Genomic DNA, 21,401 nt, shown 5'->3' on the forward strand with positions numbered 1-21,401 from the left:
TTATCCACAAACCTGATTCCAATTGCATGTCAATGATCACCTACAGGTCATACCTGTTGGATAAGTACAAATAATTTATACCAACATAGTGTGAAAGACTTTATTTACACTTAATTAAATATCTGCAATATCCTGCATCACCTAAATGTAAAAAAAAATCATTTCAAATTAATAAATGCCATCCATGCAAGATACTATTTTTGGACTGAGGTTTAATTTTAGAATAAATGGACTCATCACTACCTAATGTACAAGTCTATGAACTGCTTAGTTCCCCAGGCCGACAGAACATTTAATCGGTTGTTAATTACTTTTAAATGTATCTATTTTAATTTTCCTCTAGATAAAAAAACAAACAAACTTAATGCCATTTAGTTAAATGTATAGCCTGATAAATACTGATCAGTTTTTTTCATACCAAGGGTTAGAAAAGAAATTTAACATCATGTAATTTAAAGCTCCATCAGATTGGAATAATTTACGTCCCTCATTTACATGTATGGCCTCTTTTCATATTTTTAACTTGTCTTTATTTACTTATTTTCAAACATCTTGCTCCTGCTTTCAATAAGACCAAAAACTCATTTATTCTAGCCCTACTCCTCTGACATGGATATTCACATATACTCTGTACACATGCACTCTGTACATGTGAATATCCATTTGCATGTGAATATGCATTTTCTTATTTGGTATGAGTGTATGTAGCATGAAGTTGTCATGAATTTATATATACTTGTGTTTTGTCTTATTTTATTTATTTTGTCTGACTCTGTTTTGTTTTTGTTTTTTTCTTGATTTACTTATTTCAAATTCTATTATTGTTTTTTTGTTGTTGTTTTTTTAAGTACCGCCTCAAAAATGAGACAACACATCTCAAGGGGTTATACTTGAAGTAAATAATCAATGTTCATCCTATAGTTATAAACTAAATTAGTGTACACATTTTCTTTTGATGTCACCACTCGAACATTTTGGAAATGGTAATTAAATGTTTACTTAAACCGTGTATTGTCTATTTTGACATTTTATGTGGTTTATTTGTTAAAAAGATGACTAAATGATTTAAATTAATACAGTAATATTATTGGTAAAACACTACTTTTGCCCAGGCATAAATTTTTTTTAAAAAACCCATCTAGCCTGGTTCTTGTCTTCGCTAAACGAAGACACACATTTTCAGTAAATAAATGTGTCCCTGCTGTGTTTCCGTAGTGTTTTTCTGTTAATCCGGAAGTAGATCCAGTGGCCCGGCGACGAAAAAATGGCGGAGTCAAAGGAGGAGGTTGACGTTTTGGTCCAAAGAGTTGTCAAAGACATCAGTATCGCACTCAAAAGACACCCCAACATGTGAGTTGTTGAGTTTAAAGTCAGTGGAAGGCTGTGTTTGGGACCGAGTCAACCTTCATTTAAACAACATCCGAAATCAGATGTTTTACCTGCGGCTCACAGTATTGCATAGAATGTATAAAAACTTTTGTGTTTTGCAAGCCTGTTTGGCTAATTTTTCTTCATACAGTAGCATTGGCTTTTGAAACATTCCTATTTATACAAACAATATTTATATAGAGAGATGGACAGACGGATTACTCGCTAATTGAGTCTTATTCTCTTTGTAGACAAAGTAACGGCTGATTCGTCGCAAATTCAATCATGCCTGTACAATGTCATTCCAAAAACACCACAACATATGACAGTTTGATCTATTCTCAGTGATTCAATTTAATTCATTAGCACAAAAAATGGATTTCTTTACAACCAGCGAATGCACACTTTAACACATGGTGACGCACGCCATAGCAGCAGTGAAGCATTTTGTTGTTGCTGTCAAACTATGCAAGCTCTTCTCCTGGCCCCTGATTGTTCTTGTCTCCGTATTTTTCAGAGACGAGATCGGCCTTATCCAGTGTCCAGAGGCCCTCTACAACCGCAGTCCCATTGTGTTGGTGGAGAACAAGCTTGGTGTTGAGAGCTGGTGTGTCAAGTTTCTGTTACCATATGTCCACAATAAGCTGCTCCTCTACCGCCAGAGAAAACACTGGCTAGACAGAGAAGGTATTTATTTTGAATAATATGACTTATTATGATCTTTGCCTCTAACACGCCAACTGAAAAGAACTGATTCAAGGTGGTGTCACCAAATTCATACTAAGAGGGCATGATTGTCGTTATGTGTGGAGAAAGGACAGAGGGGGCTGATGCTGGATTTCTTCTGTACTTTATTCTACTCACACATATACATATAGTGTGTGATTTCCTATAAGAAATAACAACAGTACAACAAATTTTTGAATACATAAACATCTATGCATAAGCTTATCTTTCAACTGTTGCCAGTTTATAAACAAAAATAAATAAGGTTGCCAAATCAAATATTATAATCTTACATATTTCTCTTTCATGTCAATTTACCGTATGTATTAACGTAACACTTCCTGTAATGAGCAGGGTACAGCATGCTTATTGCATTCTGCAACCCAACACAAAACAGTAACACACTAGCTACTGCCTGGTGATATCTCTCATAATAATGTAAACTACTAAGCCAGTCGTTCCTACAAGATTTACACTTACAGAAACACTGAGGAACAATAATCAAATGCACTTAAACCATAACTGAAAACTGTAAACTACTGACTTTTGGGCCTTTTCTATCCACCTTAATCCGAGCCCCCATGAGGCTTTGCGATTTCCACCGCAAACAGCCATTTGTTTACATGTTAGCAACTCGCTAACCGGCTTTCATCAGAGGTTTCAGGCTATAAAGAATGTAGGAACTCCAGCTATTACAGCTTACATGTGGCAATATTGTTTTACCGCTACCTACAGCTAATGCGGGGAGGCATGGCGACTTGAAGAAATGGCCACAAATAACCTGCACTAGCATAGTTAGCTACTTCACTGACTCCGTTACTTCGGATGGCTTTTTATTCACACAATGAAATGAGCACACATAAAAGCATTTTGGGTTCCCTGTTCAAATTTAGAATTTTTAGCCAAATTCTTTTTGTTTCCTGAACTACCGCTTTTGTTTTGGGAGCCGTTCAAGACACACCTGTTTCTGCCACTAATTAAACGTGGTCTGATTATTAAAGTGCAACCATGAACAGCACAACAGTTACTGAGCTCCGCAAGGGCAGACACTTTCCAGTTTCAAGATGCTCTTTATAACAGGTCAATGTGTGATTCGGTTCGGTTCTGGCCCAGTGGGGAGATTCTCCATATTACGGTCTGGAGCGCAGCAGCTGCGGTCATTTCTCCGCTGATTTGCAGCGACACTCAGCAACGGAGAACCTCGAGGTTCTGGTTGAGATGGATTAAATAAACCCAGATATGTTATTTTGTCTTATAAAAAAATGTTCCTGGCCCAGACACAATGATAAAGACTCAGATCATGAACTTTATTATTTTTTAAATACAAACGAAAGATAAAATTCACATCACACCAAGCTAATATTATGTAGTTCTGGTGTTTTACACTGTCGGCGCAGAACGTCAGCTCAGATCTCTGAGCAGCTTCTCTGCTTTTCTCTTCTTTATTACTGTCAGTTCTTCAGAGAAACGAGCTGCTAGCAGCGCTGCTAACTCACAGTCATTCCGTAACAAAACGTAATGATCGTGTTCCTGTCATTCCCCGTGATTAAACTCACAATTACTATCCTCTGTACTGAGCAGCTCTCTGATAGCAGATGGTGTGTTATTGTATTATAACCGAAAAAAGATGTAACTTCTATCATGAATATAGATTAGCAAAAAACCCTACAAATTACAATGAAATACTGCTACTTCCGGTGGGCGCTGGAAGTAAGACCCATAATCGTTTCCACAGTAAACCACCCAGGAATAAGGTGGATACAAGGCCCATGGTCTATTCTAGCCGACATGCAAGGTAAAATAATATCTAGCTTTCTGTTTCTTCATCCTTTTACAGTATTTCTTTCAAATTTGCCTATATGAAGTTTCTTGCATACTAGCCATTACATCACACTTGTAAGGCTAGTGTAGTTAAAGTATTCAACAATCAGTTCAGCTTTAAATGACTGTCCAGACTATTTTACTACTTAGGTTTTTTTTTTTTAATACATGTCCTGATTGTTGGCACAGCACTGAGGCAAACGTTGTGTGTGTTTTTGTGTCCAACAGCTCTAGTGGATATTACTTGCACTCTTTTGCTGCTCAATCCGGACTTCACCACTGCCTGGAATGTCAGGTAAAAGAAATATTGCATCTTAATGATTACATAGTTGTCTTTACAGTTTTAAAAAACACAATAAATCCTGAGAAACACTACTAGAACATCTAAAAAAAATTTAATATTGTGTAAAATTGCACTATTTCAGGCCAGTTATCTCAGAAAGTGAAATTTATTTATTATATAGAATCATCAATCTTTGTTTCTTTTAATGTTGATTATGGTGTACAGGAAAAGAATACCCAAAATTCAGAGTCTCAGAAAGTTAGATTACTGTGAAAAAGGTAATTAATGACAACTTATGGTGTCATATCCTAAGCAGCTAATTAACTCAAAACACCTGCAGAGGTTTTCTGAGCCTTTAAATGGACTCACAATCTGGGACAGTAGGACACACAATCATGGAGAAGACGGCTGGCTGGACAGATGTCCAGACTGAGGACAGTCATTGACGCCTGTCAGAAGGAGAGGAAGCCACAAAAGGTCATTGCTGAAAAAGCTGCTTGAGTGTGGTAGGAAAAGCACCACAAATGCACCAGCAACAGGGAAACGCTCTGCCTTCTGGGATTGCTAAGCGAAATCCATTCCAGAGGAACCATATACCGACAAATTACTAGACATGAGGTACAGACTTCGTAATCCCCGAGTCAATCCACTCCTGAACTCGAGACGATGTCTGAGATGTCTTACCTGGGCTGAGAAATGAAACTGGACACTTGTGCACTGGCCCAGAGTCCTGTTTTCAAATGAAAGTAATTTCTGCATTTCATTTGGAAATCATTGTCTCAGGGTCTGGAGGAAGTGTTGAGAGGCACAGAATAGAAATTACTTGAAATCCAGTGTGAAGGTTCCAGTCAGTGGTTTGGGGTGCCATGTCATCTGCTGGTGCTGGTCCACTGTGTTTTCTGAAGTCCACAGTCAGGTCAGCTGTCTACCAGGAAGTCCTAGAGCACTTCATGCTTCCCTCTGCTGACAAGCTGGATGGAGATGCTGATTTTATTTTATTTTCCAGCAGGAATTGGCAAATGGCCACATCCTTAGGTGTGTGTGTGTGTGTGTGTGCGTGTGTGTGTGTGTATGCGTATGCGTGCGTGTGGTTATTGGTCCTGTCTCTCTCTGTGTTGCCCTGTGATGGCCTGGCGACATTTTGTTCCAATTGGAAACTATTTGTTTTTAAATCATCTCTGACAAAACTACTGTTTCATTTATTAATTTATTGCAAATCTTTTTCTGCATTTTAAACATGGCTGGCTCTTTCAGAGGATTATAATGATGTGTGTTGTTACAGGAAAGAGCTGCTAGAGTGTGGTGCTCTCAATCCAGAAAGAGACCTTTACCTGAGCAAACTGGCCCTCACCAAATTCCCCAAAAGCCCTGAGACATGGATACATAGGTAAGGTTTTAAGACTCAGATTTCCCTTTTTAAAGTACAGAACAAATGTTCTCTATTATTGCAAATATTTTTGTTGTGCTCACATTTTGGGTGTTGCGACGAGAAAATACCTTGGGGATGAAACACGTCAAAATGCATCAACACAACAAATCTAATATAACATTTACAAAACAAGCACTTAACAGAGTTTGGCTAAATGGCTCACTGCAGAATTAAAAGACATCCAGAGCGGCCAGACAGCAGGTAAAGCAACGCACAACTACCAACACTCATCTGGAAGAGCATGACGGTCAGAAAGCTAAGCAATTAACCTGAAAAATAATTGAAGTCAACGAGCCAGTGGTGGAAGACGCTGGTTCTGCTCTTTGTTTGACCGCCGCTACGCGATATTGGTAGTAATATTTCACAGACACCATCTGTGTGGTGTGAGAGTACCCGGCAGGGAACTCTCACACCACACAGCTGCCTAAAGCTGCAGCATGTAACTTAAGCAAACAAACTAACAAAAAATTTATACGATTTTACATATGTATTAAAACTTTCACTGTCCTAACAAAAGACAGATAATCTCTGAAAAAAATCAATCTCCTCCTCTCTGTGTTCTGCAGAATTACTCCGCTCAGTCAGAACCAGCATTAATCAGCTAGCCAAGCTCTCAGGAAGTTTTGATTTAGTAACTCAGGATTGTTTATTTTGGTTCAACCTGCATTTGACTTTGAATGAATGTTTCCTTTTTTACTTGTCATTATTTGATAAAGACAGTGTTGTGAGATTTATTTGACAACACAGCCTATATAAAAAGCCTTAGGGTATAGAAAGCCTTACTGTTAAATATTGTTTAAAAAATTCAGGTTTTTCAGTTATACTTTTGACTGAGTAGCTTCTGTATTGTTCTTGCAAGTATTTTGACATATTTTATGACTAAATTAGGTGAATTCATGGCCGGACCTGTTTTCCATTTTGCCAGATCACATAGTAGCATTTATACCTTAAGCGAAAAATTTACAGCCAATCCAGATGATCAGCAGTGATCGGCCCTCATGGGTGATTGGAATCGGCAGCAAAAATCCTGATCAGAGCATATCTACTACATAGTGGTAATGCGCAATATATATTGTACACAGTAAAAGCAATAGAAATTTGGACTACAATAGAGATCTATTGTCTAGATCTTTATCTTGACAATAGATCTATCTATCCGTTCATCACTTAGTCACTCATCTTGCCTGTTGGGGGTTGACTAGGACTAATCATGGTGAGTTCCTCCACCGAAAACTCTTTGTGCTTTAAATCAAGTGAGGCCAACTTGTTATTTGTCTTCTGACATGATATCATCTTGATTAGGTCAAGGGAGTGAGAGGTGGAGCTTTCCAAGAAAAAACAAAAATTGCTGGCTGTTCTGAGGGGGTGGGGCATAGGTGACATCAGAAAACGATGACATAGTCTATTAAGCCTTTGCTCAGATACAACATCCAACCTAAATCACTCATACCAAGTTTGGTACTACTTAGCCATTGAGAGCTTTCACTCCCAATGCTTTGGAGAGTAACCCTAGATCACCGCTTGGCCACATGCTCAAAAACTCATGATTTTGAGGAATTTTAATCCCCCATCCCTTAACTGCATATTGACCAAACATGAAGTTGATAGCTCAAAGTCCCTAGAAAGACTTTGTTAAAGTTCAAGGAGTGTAAATGTGAATAATGTAGATTTCTACATTTTAGAAATGTATTACATAAAAATAATAAGTCTTGCAATTACAATAGGTCTTTGTAGCCCTATTGCTGCTCGGCCTAATTATCTCCATGTCATACTTGGAAAAATTGGTCATTAACAACAAAGTACTTATGAAGGAAATTCAAAATGGCATTTTCTTCACAAAGAAGAAACTGATACAGTCAGTTACTTTGTGAAAATAGTTCACATTTTTTTATTCCGTAAAATAAAAAAATTAACACCTTAACCCTCACCCCCTAAATCACCAAAAGTGACGCACCAGATACTGTCACAATGCTTAGTGGGAGTGAAAAATCCACATAGGAGCTACAGAACTTCAAATAAACACACAAATCATGCACCTTAATAACAAACAAAGACAGCTAAAAACACTTATTATGCAAATACTGATATGTTATATCATGTCTCCACTGATAAAATTATACACCTGATTCTTGAATATTCTGTGCTTCCCTGCAGACGCTGGGTGTTGCAGCACATCCTGCGTCAGTTTTCTGCTGTGGCCCACAAGACTCAGCAGCGGGTTGAAGCAGAGCAGCCTGATGCAGAGAGGAGCCAGTTTTTGGGTAGTCATCTGGACAGATTAATACACCAGGAGATGAAGGTGTGCTCTGATGCTGCTTGTCGCTATCCTAGTAATTATAATGCCTGGTCCCACCGCATCTGGGTACTGCAGCACATGGCCAAAGGCAACATAAAGGTTTGACTAAGACATTATTAAAAAAATATTACCTTACATTTCACTTTTATTTGCTTAATGTTACTTGTTTATGTCTTCAAAGCAAGTGTCTTATTGCATTGAATGTACATATGTGTCAACATAAAGCTCATCTTACATATTACTTTATACATTTTTATCACTCAATAGCCACTGAAAGATTTTTTGTGTCAGGGTTTAAATATTGCAGCAAATTTACTAAGATGATTTCTTGGATTATAGCTGGTCAATCTAAATAATAGATTATCCAACCCACAAGCACAATATATCAAATACATTCAATATAGGGGTCACTATGTCCTCCAGCAGCCTATCTCTATAGCAGCATAGCTACAGGGTTAGCTCAAGCCAGTCTAACTGCAGGCTTTATCAAAAAGGAAAGTTTTAAGCCTAGTATTAAAAGTATTCAGGGAGTCTGCCTCATGGACTAAAACTGGGAGCTGGTTCCACCAGAGAGGAGCCTGAAAACTGAAGGATCTGCCTCCAATTCTACTTTTAGAACCTCCAGGAACCAGCAGGAAACCTGCAGTCTGAGAGCAAAGTTCTGTATTAGGAGCATATGTATGATGGAGCAGATTATTAAAGTTTATATGTGAGAAGGACAGTTTTAAATTTCATTCTTGACCTAACAGAGAGCCAATGAATATCATTTAAAATAGCAGAAATATGATCTCTCTTTTTAATTATCATCAGAAGTCTTACTGCAGCATTTTCTTTTAACTGCATTTTATAAACTTCTTGATTGTAGAGAATTATGATAGTCCAGCCTTGAAGTAACAAATGCATTGGGTGGTTTTTCAGCATAACTCCTGGACAGAATATTTCTACTGTTGACAATATTATAGAGAGAAAATGAATTAAATCATAGAAACCTGTTTAATATAGGATTTAAGTGACATATCCTGGTCAAAAATAATACCAAGGTTCCTTACTCTGTCACTGAGGGCCAACTTAATACCATCTAGATCAGGGGTGCCCAAAGTGGGTCCTGGAGGGCCAACATCCTGCATGTTTTAGTTCTCTCCCTGGTGGTAGTAACAACCTTTTCAGCATGTCAGTGTTCTTCTTTGGCCTTCTAACGAGCCATCATTTGATCCAGTTGCGTCAAAAACCAAGGAGAGAACTAAAGCATGCAGGATGCCGGCCCTCCAGGACCAACTTTGGGCCCCCCTGATCTAGATAAAGTGATTGTGTAAAGAGTTTCTTTTTCAAAGAACAACAACATCTGCATTTAAAAGCAGAAAATTTGAAGTCACCAAGTTTTTCAAGACATGTTTATAGTTCACCAAACAGATTAGATTTATGGCTAAAAATAGCAGAGTATTATTAGCATAGCAGTGAACATTTGCTGCTGATTTTAAACCTTCAGTCTCCTGTTGTTAATCTACCTTTATTGGATCATTTTCTCACAGGTTTTCCGTGATGAACTGTCATCTGTGCATCCATGGGTCTCCATGCACGTATCTGATCACAGTGGGTTTCACTACCGGCAGTTCCTTCTCAAGGAGTTACTGAACACTGAACTGAGCCAGTCTTTGTCTTCTGATTCTGCTAGCACAGTCTTTTGTCCATCCCAGCACCAGAGCAATACAGTCCATAGCACCTGTCCTCAGGCTAATGGTGAGCTGTCATTGGCTGATGCAGCCTGCGGGGATAGGATCACTACAGTATTTAAACTTTTTTACCAGGAGACTGAACTGTGCGCTGACCTGATTCAGTCTTTTCCTGGACATGAAACACTCTGGAGTCACAGGTGAGCGTTCATAATTTGAATACATGTTTTCTGATTTGAATACCCATTACTGCAGGAAAAAATATATCTGCAGTGCATAGTGGTTCAAGACATTTATGGAGATTCAATTTTATAAAGAGATTTTTGGTATTTGGTTCTGGATTTAATTTTGCTCTATGGGTCAGCTTATGCACTTTTGAAAATAAATAGCTTTTTGTTTTTGATGAGTGTTGAAACCATGGTTTTCTGAAACTAAGTCTTAATTCACATGTAGAAAGAGTTTTGACAACCATCTATTCACACTCATTCAGACCAGATTTGAATATTTGTCTATAACCAAGCTGCTTTTCATATTCAAGACATAAAACTCATCATCTGTTGCAGCAGACATGATGGGATCTTGTATTGAATATATACTGTAGATATACAGTCACTGGCCACTTTATTAGGTACACCTTGCTAGTGCCGGGTTGGACCCCCTTTTTGCTTTCATAACTGCCTTAATCCTTCATGGCAGAGGTTCAACAAGGTACTGGAAACAGAGAGTTTGGTCCATATTGACCTGATGGCATCATGCAGTTGCTGCATCCATGATGCAAATCTCCCGTTCCACCACATCCCAAAGGTTCTCTACTGGATTGAGGTCTGGTGACTGTGGAGGCCATTTGAGTTCAGTGAACTCATTGTTGTGTTCAAGAAACCATTCTGAGATGATTCACGCTTGATGACATGGCACGTTATCCTACTGGAAGTAGCCATCAGAAGATGGTACACTGTGGTTGTAAAGGAATGGACATGGTCAGCAACAATACTCAGGTAGACTGTGGCGTTGACACGATACTCAATTGGTACTAATGGGCACCACCATCACCAGCCTGAACTGTTGATACAAGGCAGCATGGATTCATGCTTTCATGTTGTTGACACCAAATTCTGACGCTACAATCCGAATGTCATAGCAGATATCGAGACTCATCAGACCAGACAATGTTTTTCCAATCTTCTATTGTCCGGTTTTAGTGAGCCTGTGCGAATTGTAGCCTCAGTTTCCTGTTCTTAGCTGACAGAAGTCAGAGATGTTCTTCTGCATACCTGGGTTGTAACAAGTAGTTATTTGAGTTACTGTTGCCGTTCTGGCATTTGCGCCCACAGAACAGCCGCTCACTGGATACTTTCTCATTTTCGGACCATTCTCTGTAAACCCTAGAGATGGTTATATGTGAAAATCCCTGTAGATCAGCAGTTTCTGACCAGCCCGTCTGACACCAATAACCATGCCATTTTAAGCTCCTTTCTTTCCCATTCTGATGCTCGCTTTGAACTGCAGCAGATCGTCTTGGCCACGTCTACATGCCTAAATGAATTGAGTTGCTGCCATGTGATTGGCTGATTCAACATTTGCCTTAATGAGCAGGTGTACCTAATAAAATGGCCTGTGAGTGTAAAATCAGTAATAAATTGCAGTAATAAGGATTTTCTCTCTTCTAGGCGGCATGTGTACTACTTATGGCACCACTGGAGGCAGGATCAAGATCTCTGCACTGATGGCAGAGAGAATGAGTTGAAGCCTACATGTATCAATGAGCCAGATGGCAGCCAGGGGAGGAATGTGGACAGACATAAACATGTTAGTGTTCCTATGGAGGTGGATAGGGTGTCCTTGCCTGACCATGACAGCAAGCGTCTAAGGAGAGGAATCCTTCTGCCCAACCTTCTGACCCTACAAAATGAACACACCTTTGTTAACAGCATACTGAACAGTTGCTGTAATGCTGAGCAGAACAACTATGCTGTGGCATACAAAAAGTGGTTAGATACTGTCATTAGTGCACAGTCTTTAGACATATAAGATCTAGGCCCATACATTCAACACTAAAGTGGCCTTTAGATACTGATTTAGGAATAACTTACTTACCTGTAGTTATAATTAAAATGAGGTGTATATCAACATGGAGTTACTTTCAGAACTATCTGCTATGAGGAGGCAGTATGCAAGATCAGTTTGAGTGTATTCTTCAGAAGTCCTGTTTGAGTGTGAGCTGAGCTACATAGACTCTGTTTGTGTCTGACAGCAATTTTTTTTCTTTGTCTGCCCAGGCCTTAGATCAAATTTCTGTTTCTCTTCATATGTGTAAGCAAAAAATATGTGAAGTTTGTGTAGCAGAATATAATCAGATGAGAAAGTGGACGAAGAATTGGTTTTACTAACAGTCGTTAAACTTGATAGTGTGAAGTTTTAAATAGCCAAATGGAACGAAAAAGTAAAATAATGAAATGAATTAATAACTTTTTGCAGTTTAAATTTTTTTTTCATGTTAAATAGCAGACTACTGGAAGCGGTATCACTTGGAATTTTTTTTCTGTTATTTTTCAGCTCTTCACACTGTATAAATCTGATATAAAATATTGCATACATGTTTTTGACCTTGAACATTTTACTAATGTATGTACAATATATTCTTTGGTTTGTTTTTTAATAGTGGTAAACATAATGGTAAAGTCATGTTAAAGAGCTTACAATAAAAGTTTACCCACTTGTAAATTTAGGCTGTTTGAGTGGATGTTTTAATTAAGCCAACTCAAGGTAGTAGTTCAAAACTGTGATGTGGGAGAAACATGATATATGGTTTTCAAAATGTTAAATCTGAAAGCTTTGCATATTTAGTCTTGGTCTTTTCTCTAATCCCCCATTTCTAGAATGAAGAACTGTGCAGACATCAGAGTGTCAAACAGTGTTTTCAGTTGGAGGTGTCTTCATATCAATCAATCAATCAATCAATCAAATGTTATTTGTATAGCACATTTCAGCAGCAAGGCATTTCAAAGTGCTTTACATCATTACAAACACAGAAACACAATGCAACATAGAATCAATAATCAAAACACAGCATTAAGTCAAGTTACATCAATAAATTTGTAATTGATTACATTTCAAATACAATTCTAAACAGGTGGGTTTTTAGTTGAGATTTAAAAGAAGTCAGTGTTTCAGCTGTTTTACAGTTTTCTGGAAGTTTGTTCCAAATTTGTGGTGCATAGATGCTGAAAGCTGCTTCTCCTCGTTTGGTTCTGGTTCTGGGGATGCAGAGCAGAACCAGAACCAGAAGACCTGAGAGGTCTGGAAGGTTGATACAACAACAGCAGATCTTTAATGTATTGTGGTGCTAAGCTGTTCAGTGATTTATAAACTAACAACAGTATTTTAAAGTCTATTCTCTGAGCTACAGGGAGCCAGTGGAGGGACTTTAAAACTGGTGTTATGTGCTCTATCTTCCTGGTTTTAGTCAGAACGCCAGCAGCAGCATTCTGGACCAGCTGCAGCTGTTTGATTGATTTGTTGGACAGACCTGTGAAGACGCTGTTGCAATAATCAATACGACTGAAGATGAAGGCATGGATGAGTTTCTCTAGATCTGGCTGAGACATTAGTCCTTTAATCCTGGAAATGTTCTTCAGGTGATAGAAGGCCGACTTTGTAACTGTCTTTATGTGGCTCTGGAGGTTCAGGTCAGAGTCCATCACTACTCCCAGGTTTCGGGCCTGATCGCTGGTTTTTAGTTGTAATAACTGAAGCTGTGCATTGACTCTAGATCTATGACTCTAGATCTATAACTCTAGATCTATAACTCTAGATCGTTCCTCTTTAGGTCCAATAATAATAACTTCAGTTTTGTTTCTGTTCAGCTGGAGAAAGTTTTGGCACATCCACACATTTATCTGTTCTAAGCATCTGTTCAGTGATTGGATGGGTTCTGAGTCACCTGGTGACATCATAATGTAGAGCTGTGTGTCATCTACATAGTTATGGTAGCTAATATTATTTCCTGTTATAACCTGAGCTAGTGGGAGCATATAAATATTGAATAAAAGGGGTCCTAGGATTGAACCTTGGGGTACCCCACATGTGACCTTTGACCTCTTTGATGAGAAGTTTCCTATTGAAACAAAGAAATCCCTGTTCTTTATGTAGGATTCAAACCAGTTAAGCACTGGACCGGAGAGTCTGACCCAACTCTCCAGTCGATTCAGTAATATGTCATGGTCAACAGTGTCAAAAGCTGCACTGAGGTCCAACAGAACCAGCACTGTGGTTCTCCCACAGTCAGTATTTATATGGATATCATTGAACACTTTGACTAGGCCAGTCTCTGTGCTGTGGTGAGCACGAAAACCAGACTGGAAGGAGTCAAAGAGGTTGGTTATTGTTAGGAAGCTAGTTAATTGTTCCAACAGCTTTTTCAATAACTTTGCTGATGAATTGGAGGTTGGAGATCAGCCTGTAATTCTGCATTAGTGATTTGTCCAGATTGTTCTTTTTTATAAGTGGTTTGATTACTGCTGTTTTCAAAGCCTGGGGGAAAACGCCTGATGAGAGCCATGAGTTACTATTTGGATCGGATCAGCAGCAATAACAGGCAGAACTTTCTTAAAGAAATGTGAGGGTAAAACATCCAGACAGCAGGAACTGGAGCTTATTGACTTATAATTTCCTGTAGGGTTTTATAATTAAGTAGTTGGAATTGGGTCATTTTTCCTGTATTTGTTTTGTTTGGGCACAGCATTGGTACTGACTTTATAGTGGATGTACAGATTAATCCTCTGATTTTTTGAATTTTCTCTGAAAAGAAACTGGAAAACTGGTTGCAGGCGGCAATACATTGGAATTCAGGTGGTAACGTCACAGGAGGGTTTGTGATTCTGTCAACTGTTGCAAATAAAGCTTGAGCATTGTTAATGTTTTTATTTATGACATCTGCAAAGAAAGCCTCTCTTGCATGTTTTAGTGTTAAATGATAGTTACGTAGTCTTTCTTTATAGATGTCACAATGAACGTGGAGTTGAGTTTTACGCCATTTTCGTTTTGCTCTACGGCAGAGTTGTCTTGCAGATCTAACTGTTTGTGTATTTCTCCATGGAGATTTCTTTTTACCAGACGCAACCTTCATTTTAATTTGGGCAATGGAATCAATGATATCTGAGACTTTAGCCTGAAAATCATTTACCAACTTATCTACATCATTACAGCTTAAGGGTGAGGAAGAAGAGTAGATTTGATTAAAAGTTTCTGCTGTGTTTTCAGTGAGAGAACGTTTTGTGATGGTTGCTGTTTGTCCAAGTGGGTTAAAAGATAAAGAACTTTCAAAGATAACAGCGAAGTGATCCGACAGGCGACATCAGTTACAGAGACATTGGAAATATTCACACCCTTACTGATAACCAGGTCCAGTGTGTGTCCTTGAGTGTGTGTTGCTTGTTTGACATGTTGTGTTAGACCAAAAGTCTCTAAAATATTAGCGAGCTTTTTTGCCCCTCTGTCTTGGGGGTTGTCAACATGAATGTTGAAATCACTGACAGTTATTAAACAATCATAATCAATACATATAAGAGATAGAAGCTCATTCAAGTCAGTAAAGAAATTTTCCACAAATGTTGGAGTTTTGTATAGAGTTAATGTCAAAGTTCGTTTGTGGCCTTTAACCTCAATTCCAAGATACTCAAAAGAGGTGAAGAGACCCAAAGAGATTTTACTACAATTTATGGTATTCTTAAATATTGAAGCCACGCCTCCTCCTTTTTTGTGTTTTCTATTCTCACTGAAGAAATTGTAGTTAGGAGGCGCAGATTCAATTAGTACGATCGATTAATTATTATCATTCAACCATGTTTCTGTCAGAAACATAACATTGATATTATGCTAAGTGATGAAATTACTTAGACAGAAAATTCTGCCTTCCAAAGCTATCAACAGCTACAATATATTTAATTTTCCTTTACCATAATGAAGAACTTTTGAATTGCATTAAGCCTAAAGCAGCCATGTCCTTGGCAGGTTAGAGTTTAAATTATATTCACTCTATTAAGAAATGTAATAGGAAATTAGACATATACTTTAAAGAATTTCTGTTTCCATTCATGTTTTTTTGAAAATATATTTTATTTTAAAATTTTATTTTACATCATGCCAAATGTAAGACCTTAATGGAACAGTCTTTAACATTACAGCAATTAAAAACGTAGAATTGCTAAAAATATTTTTGCATGTTTCTACTGCTATTTTGGATGATTTAACTACTTGGAAGTAGGGATGCACAATGTATTGGCATCAATACTACTGGCCAGTGTAAGTCACTTTTTAACACATCAGTTAAGTAAAAAGTATCCAATAAGAGCCAGCATTAATTTACATCTTGTTGCTGTTTAGCATTTAATAGTGAGACATTTGATGGGTGCATAACTGAAGCAAAGAAGCAATGTAGGCAGTCATTTTTATCCAGTGTCAAAAGCTGGTTTCCTCTGATGCTCCTCTGATGCTCCTCTGAGGGTAGAGAAATACCTGAGATTCGACAATTCAATTATCTTCATTGGTTCTCTGGTCGTGAAAACCATCTGGGTTTTGAGAACTTATTGAATATACGTATATAACATATATAATAAGAAAACTGAAGCATCCATATGTGAATATACAAATACACAACATAATACAAATAACTAAATTTGCATATTACATTATTTGACACAACCTCAATGAAACACCACGAGCAGAGATGGCTTTCTGGCTCAGGTTAACGTATGAAGACTCTGGCGTCATCATGTGGCCAGAAAAAAATTAATAGAATGGGGGCAGCCGGTGGCACATAATTGCAAAGGTATTACTGAATGGAAAGCAATTAAAGATGCAGCCGAAATGCAGCTACAAATAATAGAATTTAAGCATAAATCCTAAATCAAGGGCGTAAATCTCGGCAGGTCTGGACCCCCCCAATCTTGGAAAATTCCAGAACGATCCCTCCCGAAGAAGTCATAAAAGTCATTGTATTTAACAATATCAATATAAAGAGACAATAAAAACAAAGAACGAAATAAATCTGCCATTCGTCTAAAAAAAAAAAAAAGAATTTATTTTAGGTCTTAGCTGTTGAAGTGAGGAGCTAACTGTTAGCTGTGGGTCTGCAGCACAAACTAAAAACCTCCAGTAAGTAAACACTTAAAGGAAAAAACATGTAACAACTTTAATTTACTTTCACTGCTCAATAGGAAGAAACACATTAACAATAAAAATCAGACTACAGTTCATTATTTCATTACTTTGGCTGAATCATGATAAACTGCCTCATTATACCATAAATCAAAACTAGCTAAACTGCTACGTTGGTTTCATAGACTTGGCTCCTTTTTCTGTCGAAGGTAGCCAATATTTCAATTATATTTAGCTCTCTAACTTTAATGGGAAGAGTTTGAAACTGGAGGGAGCGGATGAGCATTATCAGCTAGTGCTGACAGCTCTGTATGGGAGCCGAGAGCAGAGGAGCTATTGCAGAGCAGCTGACGGTAAAAAAAAATAAAGTATGCCTTTATTTGTTATCATCTTCAATGTAAGATGATAACAAACCACAAAATAAAATCTGAATACTTTTCTATAAAACTCTGGTGCTGAGCCTTAAGTTTAAGTTATGATACTCCCAGATATTCAATTTCTACATATTTATAGGTTCTCTGCCATCCAGGACATGGAAAAACAAACAAACAAAATATTAAAGTTTAAAGCAACTTAAGTTATAATTTAAATAACACATAACTTGTATTGAGAACCACTGCAATAAATCAATATTTATGAGGACTTTTATTAAGTGGAGTCACTCATTAAAACTTGTTTTATTTAGAGCTTTAAGAGATTAAATCTTTGACACTGAACCAAACTCATATCTAAACATTTGAATCTTAGTTTGATTTCTGTGGGTCTCACTAGGTTGAGAAAAACACATTTATTTTGCTACTTACTAGTCATTTTGGGTCCTAAGGCTTGAACACAAAAAATATTATTTAAACCACATTTTACGTTACATTTAACTTTAACTTTGCCGACCCCCCCAAAATTGCTCTTAAGAAATGTTCCTGTTTATGGTTCCCCAAATAATGAGATGGGATTTACAGCCTTTTGTACCCCTATGAAGTCTTAACATGCCTAACCAGGTCCCAATCACCCAGGAAGCCCTACAAACATCACATGCCAGTCCTCAGTTTGCACACATGCAGAATTTAATCTATAATAACAGAATGGCGAATGCGATACCTTACTTTCCGTCATCAACGTAACCGAAAGTAAGTGATGCTCAAGTGGTCTTGAGCATCACCACTGAAGACTGCTAGAGGAACGCAGCCTAAAATACAACGAACTGAACTGAACACCTGATCTGTTGATTGCTCGGGAGTGGCTATGGTGGATGGTGGCAACGCAACACTAAACTTGTCCTTACGACAATTCCTAGAATAATACTTGTTTCTATTTTACAAAATAAATAAATAAAAAGTACAACAAATGTCCAAGCATTAATTGATGTTTTCACAGTATGTAAAGATGCTAAAAATTATGGACTGTGATGGACTTGCAATCTGTCCAGGTGTCATGGTTGGTGGTAGAAGTGTAGACCCAATTGCAGAGAAGCAGAAGTTGAGTTGGTGGTTTTAATGAAAAATCATAGAAAATACAAAGTCCAGGCAGCACAGGAGAGTAATAGTGACGTCATCTGAAGCCAGGCTTCGAGGGTGCGCCGAGTAAAAAGGGGGCGTGTCAGATGAAGCACCGTTTGGATACTTGTGTCGTCTTGCTGAAAACCACGTGACTGGCAACCAACGATGCCGCCATTTCATGGGTCACGTGACTGCTTCATTTTGTGTGTCGGTTTTCAAAATAAAAGCGTGATGAGCCGAGCAGCTTCATGGGTTATTAATGTATTGTGTTAGCTCCAGATTGATCGCTCATCAAAGGAGTGTTTGTCTTCAGCAGTGGCCAAAATAAAAGCAACTTTTATAGTTCATGTGTATTAATGATTTTGGTGATGGCATTCATCATAATGTAATGTTTATTATTGGTTTTCTCAATTGTTGATTATGGTATATTTTATGACTTTATGTGTTATTATTATGTAAAGCACTTTGAAACTGCATTGTTGCTTCTCTGCAATTGTTTATTTCAATCAAATAAACTTGATTGAAATGGAGCCAGCGAGAAGAAAAAATCTGACATCTGGGAATACTTTGAGATAATCATTCACAAGATTCTTAAATAAAAATAATTAACCACTTCACCTCCAAAATTCTCACCTTCTTGAAATTGTTCTCAGGTTAAATACTGTGAGGTTCAGAGTGGAAACAAAGGAGCTGACTTAATGAGAAAACTGGTGCAGGTGTGAGAAGTTGGCACAGCAGCTGACTGAGGGGTGGCAACAGGGGAGCTAAGAAAATATTTCTAATACTAAATACTAATACTTTCTAATACAAAAGGGAGAAAACACCAGGGAGCTAAGAAAATACTAAAGAAACACTAAGACTAAAGAAAACCTGAACTAGAAGAGAAAAAGACCTGAAACCTAAACGGAAACAGGGCCAATCTAACAATAATAAGGACATAGAGCTAGAATAACTAGAAAATCTAAACAAAGAAATAACGTAACTAGAATCACTAAAGAAAAGATGGACATAAATTCAGACAAAAAGACTAAACCTAAAGTAACAAAATAAGAAAACTAGGAACACTTTGGGGGAAAGCTAGAAGGACTTAAGAAATAACTTAACTGGAATCAATAAAGAAAGATAGACATAAACTCAGACATCAGAAAATAACTGAAACTAGGATGAAAAATAAACATAGCTAGAAATACTACAGGGGGCTGAAAAGAGGAAAGCAAGAACAATCGAACCAAAACAAATTACATCCAAATAATAAAACTAAAATGACAATGAAGAGCGAAACTAAAGTGAACTAAAACATAATGATAAACATGCAAAAGTAAAAACCAAACACAAAAACCCAGAGTCCTGACACAGGTGGACCCTCCTGCTCTCTGTCTCTCTCTCTCGCTCTCTCTCTTTTCTCTCTCTTTTCGCTCTCTCTCTTTTCCCTCTCTTTCTCTCTCTCCTCTCTTCCACATAGCAGTCGCTTCGTGGATGCTGGACAATAATTGCTGGTGGAATAAACCGCTCCACGCTGCTAACATTCCTCCTTACAGCTGGTGAGTTTGTCCAACAATCTACTGAAATTCTTTCACTGTCTAATAGAGCTAAATTCTGTAAATATTCCAACAAGCTGTGCTCTTTGAAAAGGTTTTCTTTCGCCGCCCACATTGCTGATTATCGGAGCAGTTACAGAAAAATATTCGCTGGCTTTCCGAACAGAGACTATCCTCAGATCCAAATTGACTGTAAAGTTAGGACATCGTATTCACGACGACGAGCTGGTTTCTCTAAATCCTTCAACAACAAACCTTGTTGGATGAATCGGCCTCAAGCTTTGTTATTGCCAGGCGCAGCTTCCGCAGTCCTGCCTAGTTAGGTTTTTATAGATGCTGTTTCAGAGAACCAGACCAATGTCTCTATCTATCCAGATAGATAGATAGATAGATAGATAGATAGATAGATCTGGCGCTGAAAGACTGTGATGCAGTGATTTCAAACCAGCTGAGGTTATGGGTTGTCATTAATGTCAAGAAATATGTTTACATGTCTATGTGTGTGCTAGTGTGTTTATGTATTTCAATGTGTCTATTAGCTGCATTGTAGGTATATGATGCCCAGTGGCAAGTGGTGGGAAAAAAATCTTGGTGGGGCTGATGTGACAATTGATTTTCCTTATTTGTTTAAAATAAGGATTCAAAAGAAAAATGAGTAAGTAAGCTGCTGTGTATCAAAGGTGTGAGGAATGAACGCTAAGATGTGACTCTGAACCAGTTTTTCAAAACATTTCATCACCAATGGGTTGAGAGCCACTAGTCTGTAGTCATTCATGCAGGTGATCTGTGATTTTTTAGGAATGGGAACGATGGTGGAGGATTTCAGGCAGGATGGGACTCTGGCCTGAGACAGGGACAGATGCAAGGTCTTAGTAAAACAGAAATAAACAAAATCCCAGAGTCCTGACAGTCTGATTTCTGTCCAGGTAGTCTGGACGAAATATTTTCTATAGGAAACGGTTTATTCACTCACATTATTGCTAAGTACTTTTCTCCAACTGTTAAAAAGGAAAACAAAGGCCAATTGAAAGAATTGTACCTTTTAAAAATATTTATTATAAAGCCCTTCCTTTGCATAGAACTGGCACTTTTAATATTAAATTACATTTTTTTAAAACTATTTTTGGGTCATACACAATGTCACTTGATCTTGCTTCTAAATAAGTCAATTCTGGCACTTCTATTTCTTTTTGTTAAGAGTTGTTGTTTGCTGTAGTGGCCTTTATTTGAAATGGTCACACAAAAGAGTGGGTAATGAGAGAGGTGGAAGAGGCAAAGGTCAATAGGCCAGAACTCAAACCTGTAACGGCCGCGCCGAGGACTAAGGCCTACTTACCCACGTTGTGCTCTACCCCTGCACCACCACAACACCCCTGGCACTTCTAATTCTAAATCATAACAAATACTTTAAATATGAAGATGCACCAGGCTGGCTCAAGTCAGACATTAAAATGTCATTCAATAAACTGATTTTCCCGTTTTTTTGACTAAAACAGGAAGTTGGCATTTAATCATGTGATCTAAAATCAGTCCAAACAAAACACTCATAGCCAGGCTATGTTGTGTTCAGATACAGATCATGAAATATTCAATCTTCTCTTAATCCACAAATCATCAACTTG

At 37.8% G+C, this 21,401-nt stretch overlaps 2 protein-coding genes across 13 annotated transcripts in view; both read left to right on the forward strand.

Moving 5' to 3' along the window:
• The first annotated feature begins 1,215 nt into the window (after positions 1-1,215).
• On the forward strand, positions 1,216-12,316 carry ptar1 (protein prenyltransferase alpha subunit repeat containing 1). Of its 4 annotated transcripts, none has more exons than XM_028034951.1 (8): positions 1,216-1,350; positions 1,886-2,055; positions 4,144-4,210; positions 5,481-5,585; positions 7,782-8,022; positions 9,453-9,513; positions 9,601-9,793; positions 11,261-12,316. In XM_028034951.1, exons 1-8 carry the CDS (start codon positions 1,265-1,267, stop codon positions 11,619-11,621), a joined length of 1,284 nt encoding a protein of 427 aa, XP_027890752.1. In that variant the 5' UTR covers positions 1,216-1,264; the 3' UTR covers positions 11,622-12,316. The 4 variants fall into 4 exon arrangements, with proteins under 4 accessions (XP_027890752.1, XP_027890755.1, XP_027890751.1 ...); XM_028034954.1 differs by having other exon boundaries at positions 9,596-9,793; positions 11,261-11,411; XM_028034950.1 differs by having other exon boundaries at positions 9,453-9,793.
• A 7,285-nt stretch (positions 12,317-19,601) lies between these two features.
• The window catches only part of apba1a (amyloid beta (A4) precursor protein-binding, family A, member 1a), a 75,903-nt gene continuing 74,103 nt past the window's right edge, over positions 19,602-21,401 (forward strand). For 4 of the 9 annotated variants that reach the window (XR_003597481.1, XR_003597482.1, XR_003597483.1 and 1 more), the window contains exon 1: positions 19,602-19,782. The gene's annotated coding sequence lies outside the window, so the exon portion shown is untranslated. Of the gene's footprint in view, positions 19,791-21,401 lie in introns of all 9 variants that reach the window. The other 5 variants (XM_028032906.1, XM_028032908.1, XM_028032910.1 and 2 more) reach the window with 3 other exon arrangements.

This window comes from Xiphophorus couchianus, chromosome 12, assembly GCF_001444195.1.
Source record: "Xiphophorus couchianus chromosome 12, X_couchianus-1.0, whole genome shotgun sequence".
Taxonomy (NCBI): domain Eukaryota; kingdom Metazoa; phylum Chordata; class Actinopteri; order Cyprinodontiformes; family Poeciliidae; genus Xiphophorus; species Xiphophorus couchianus.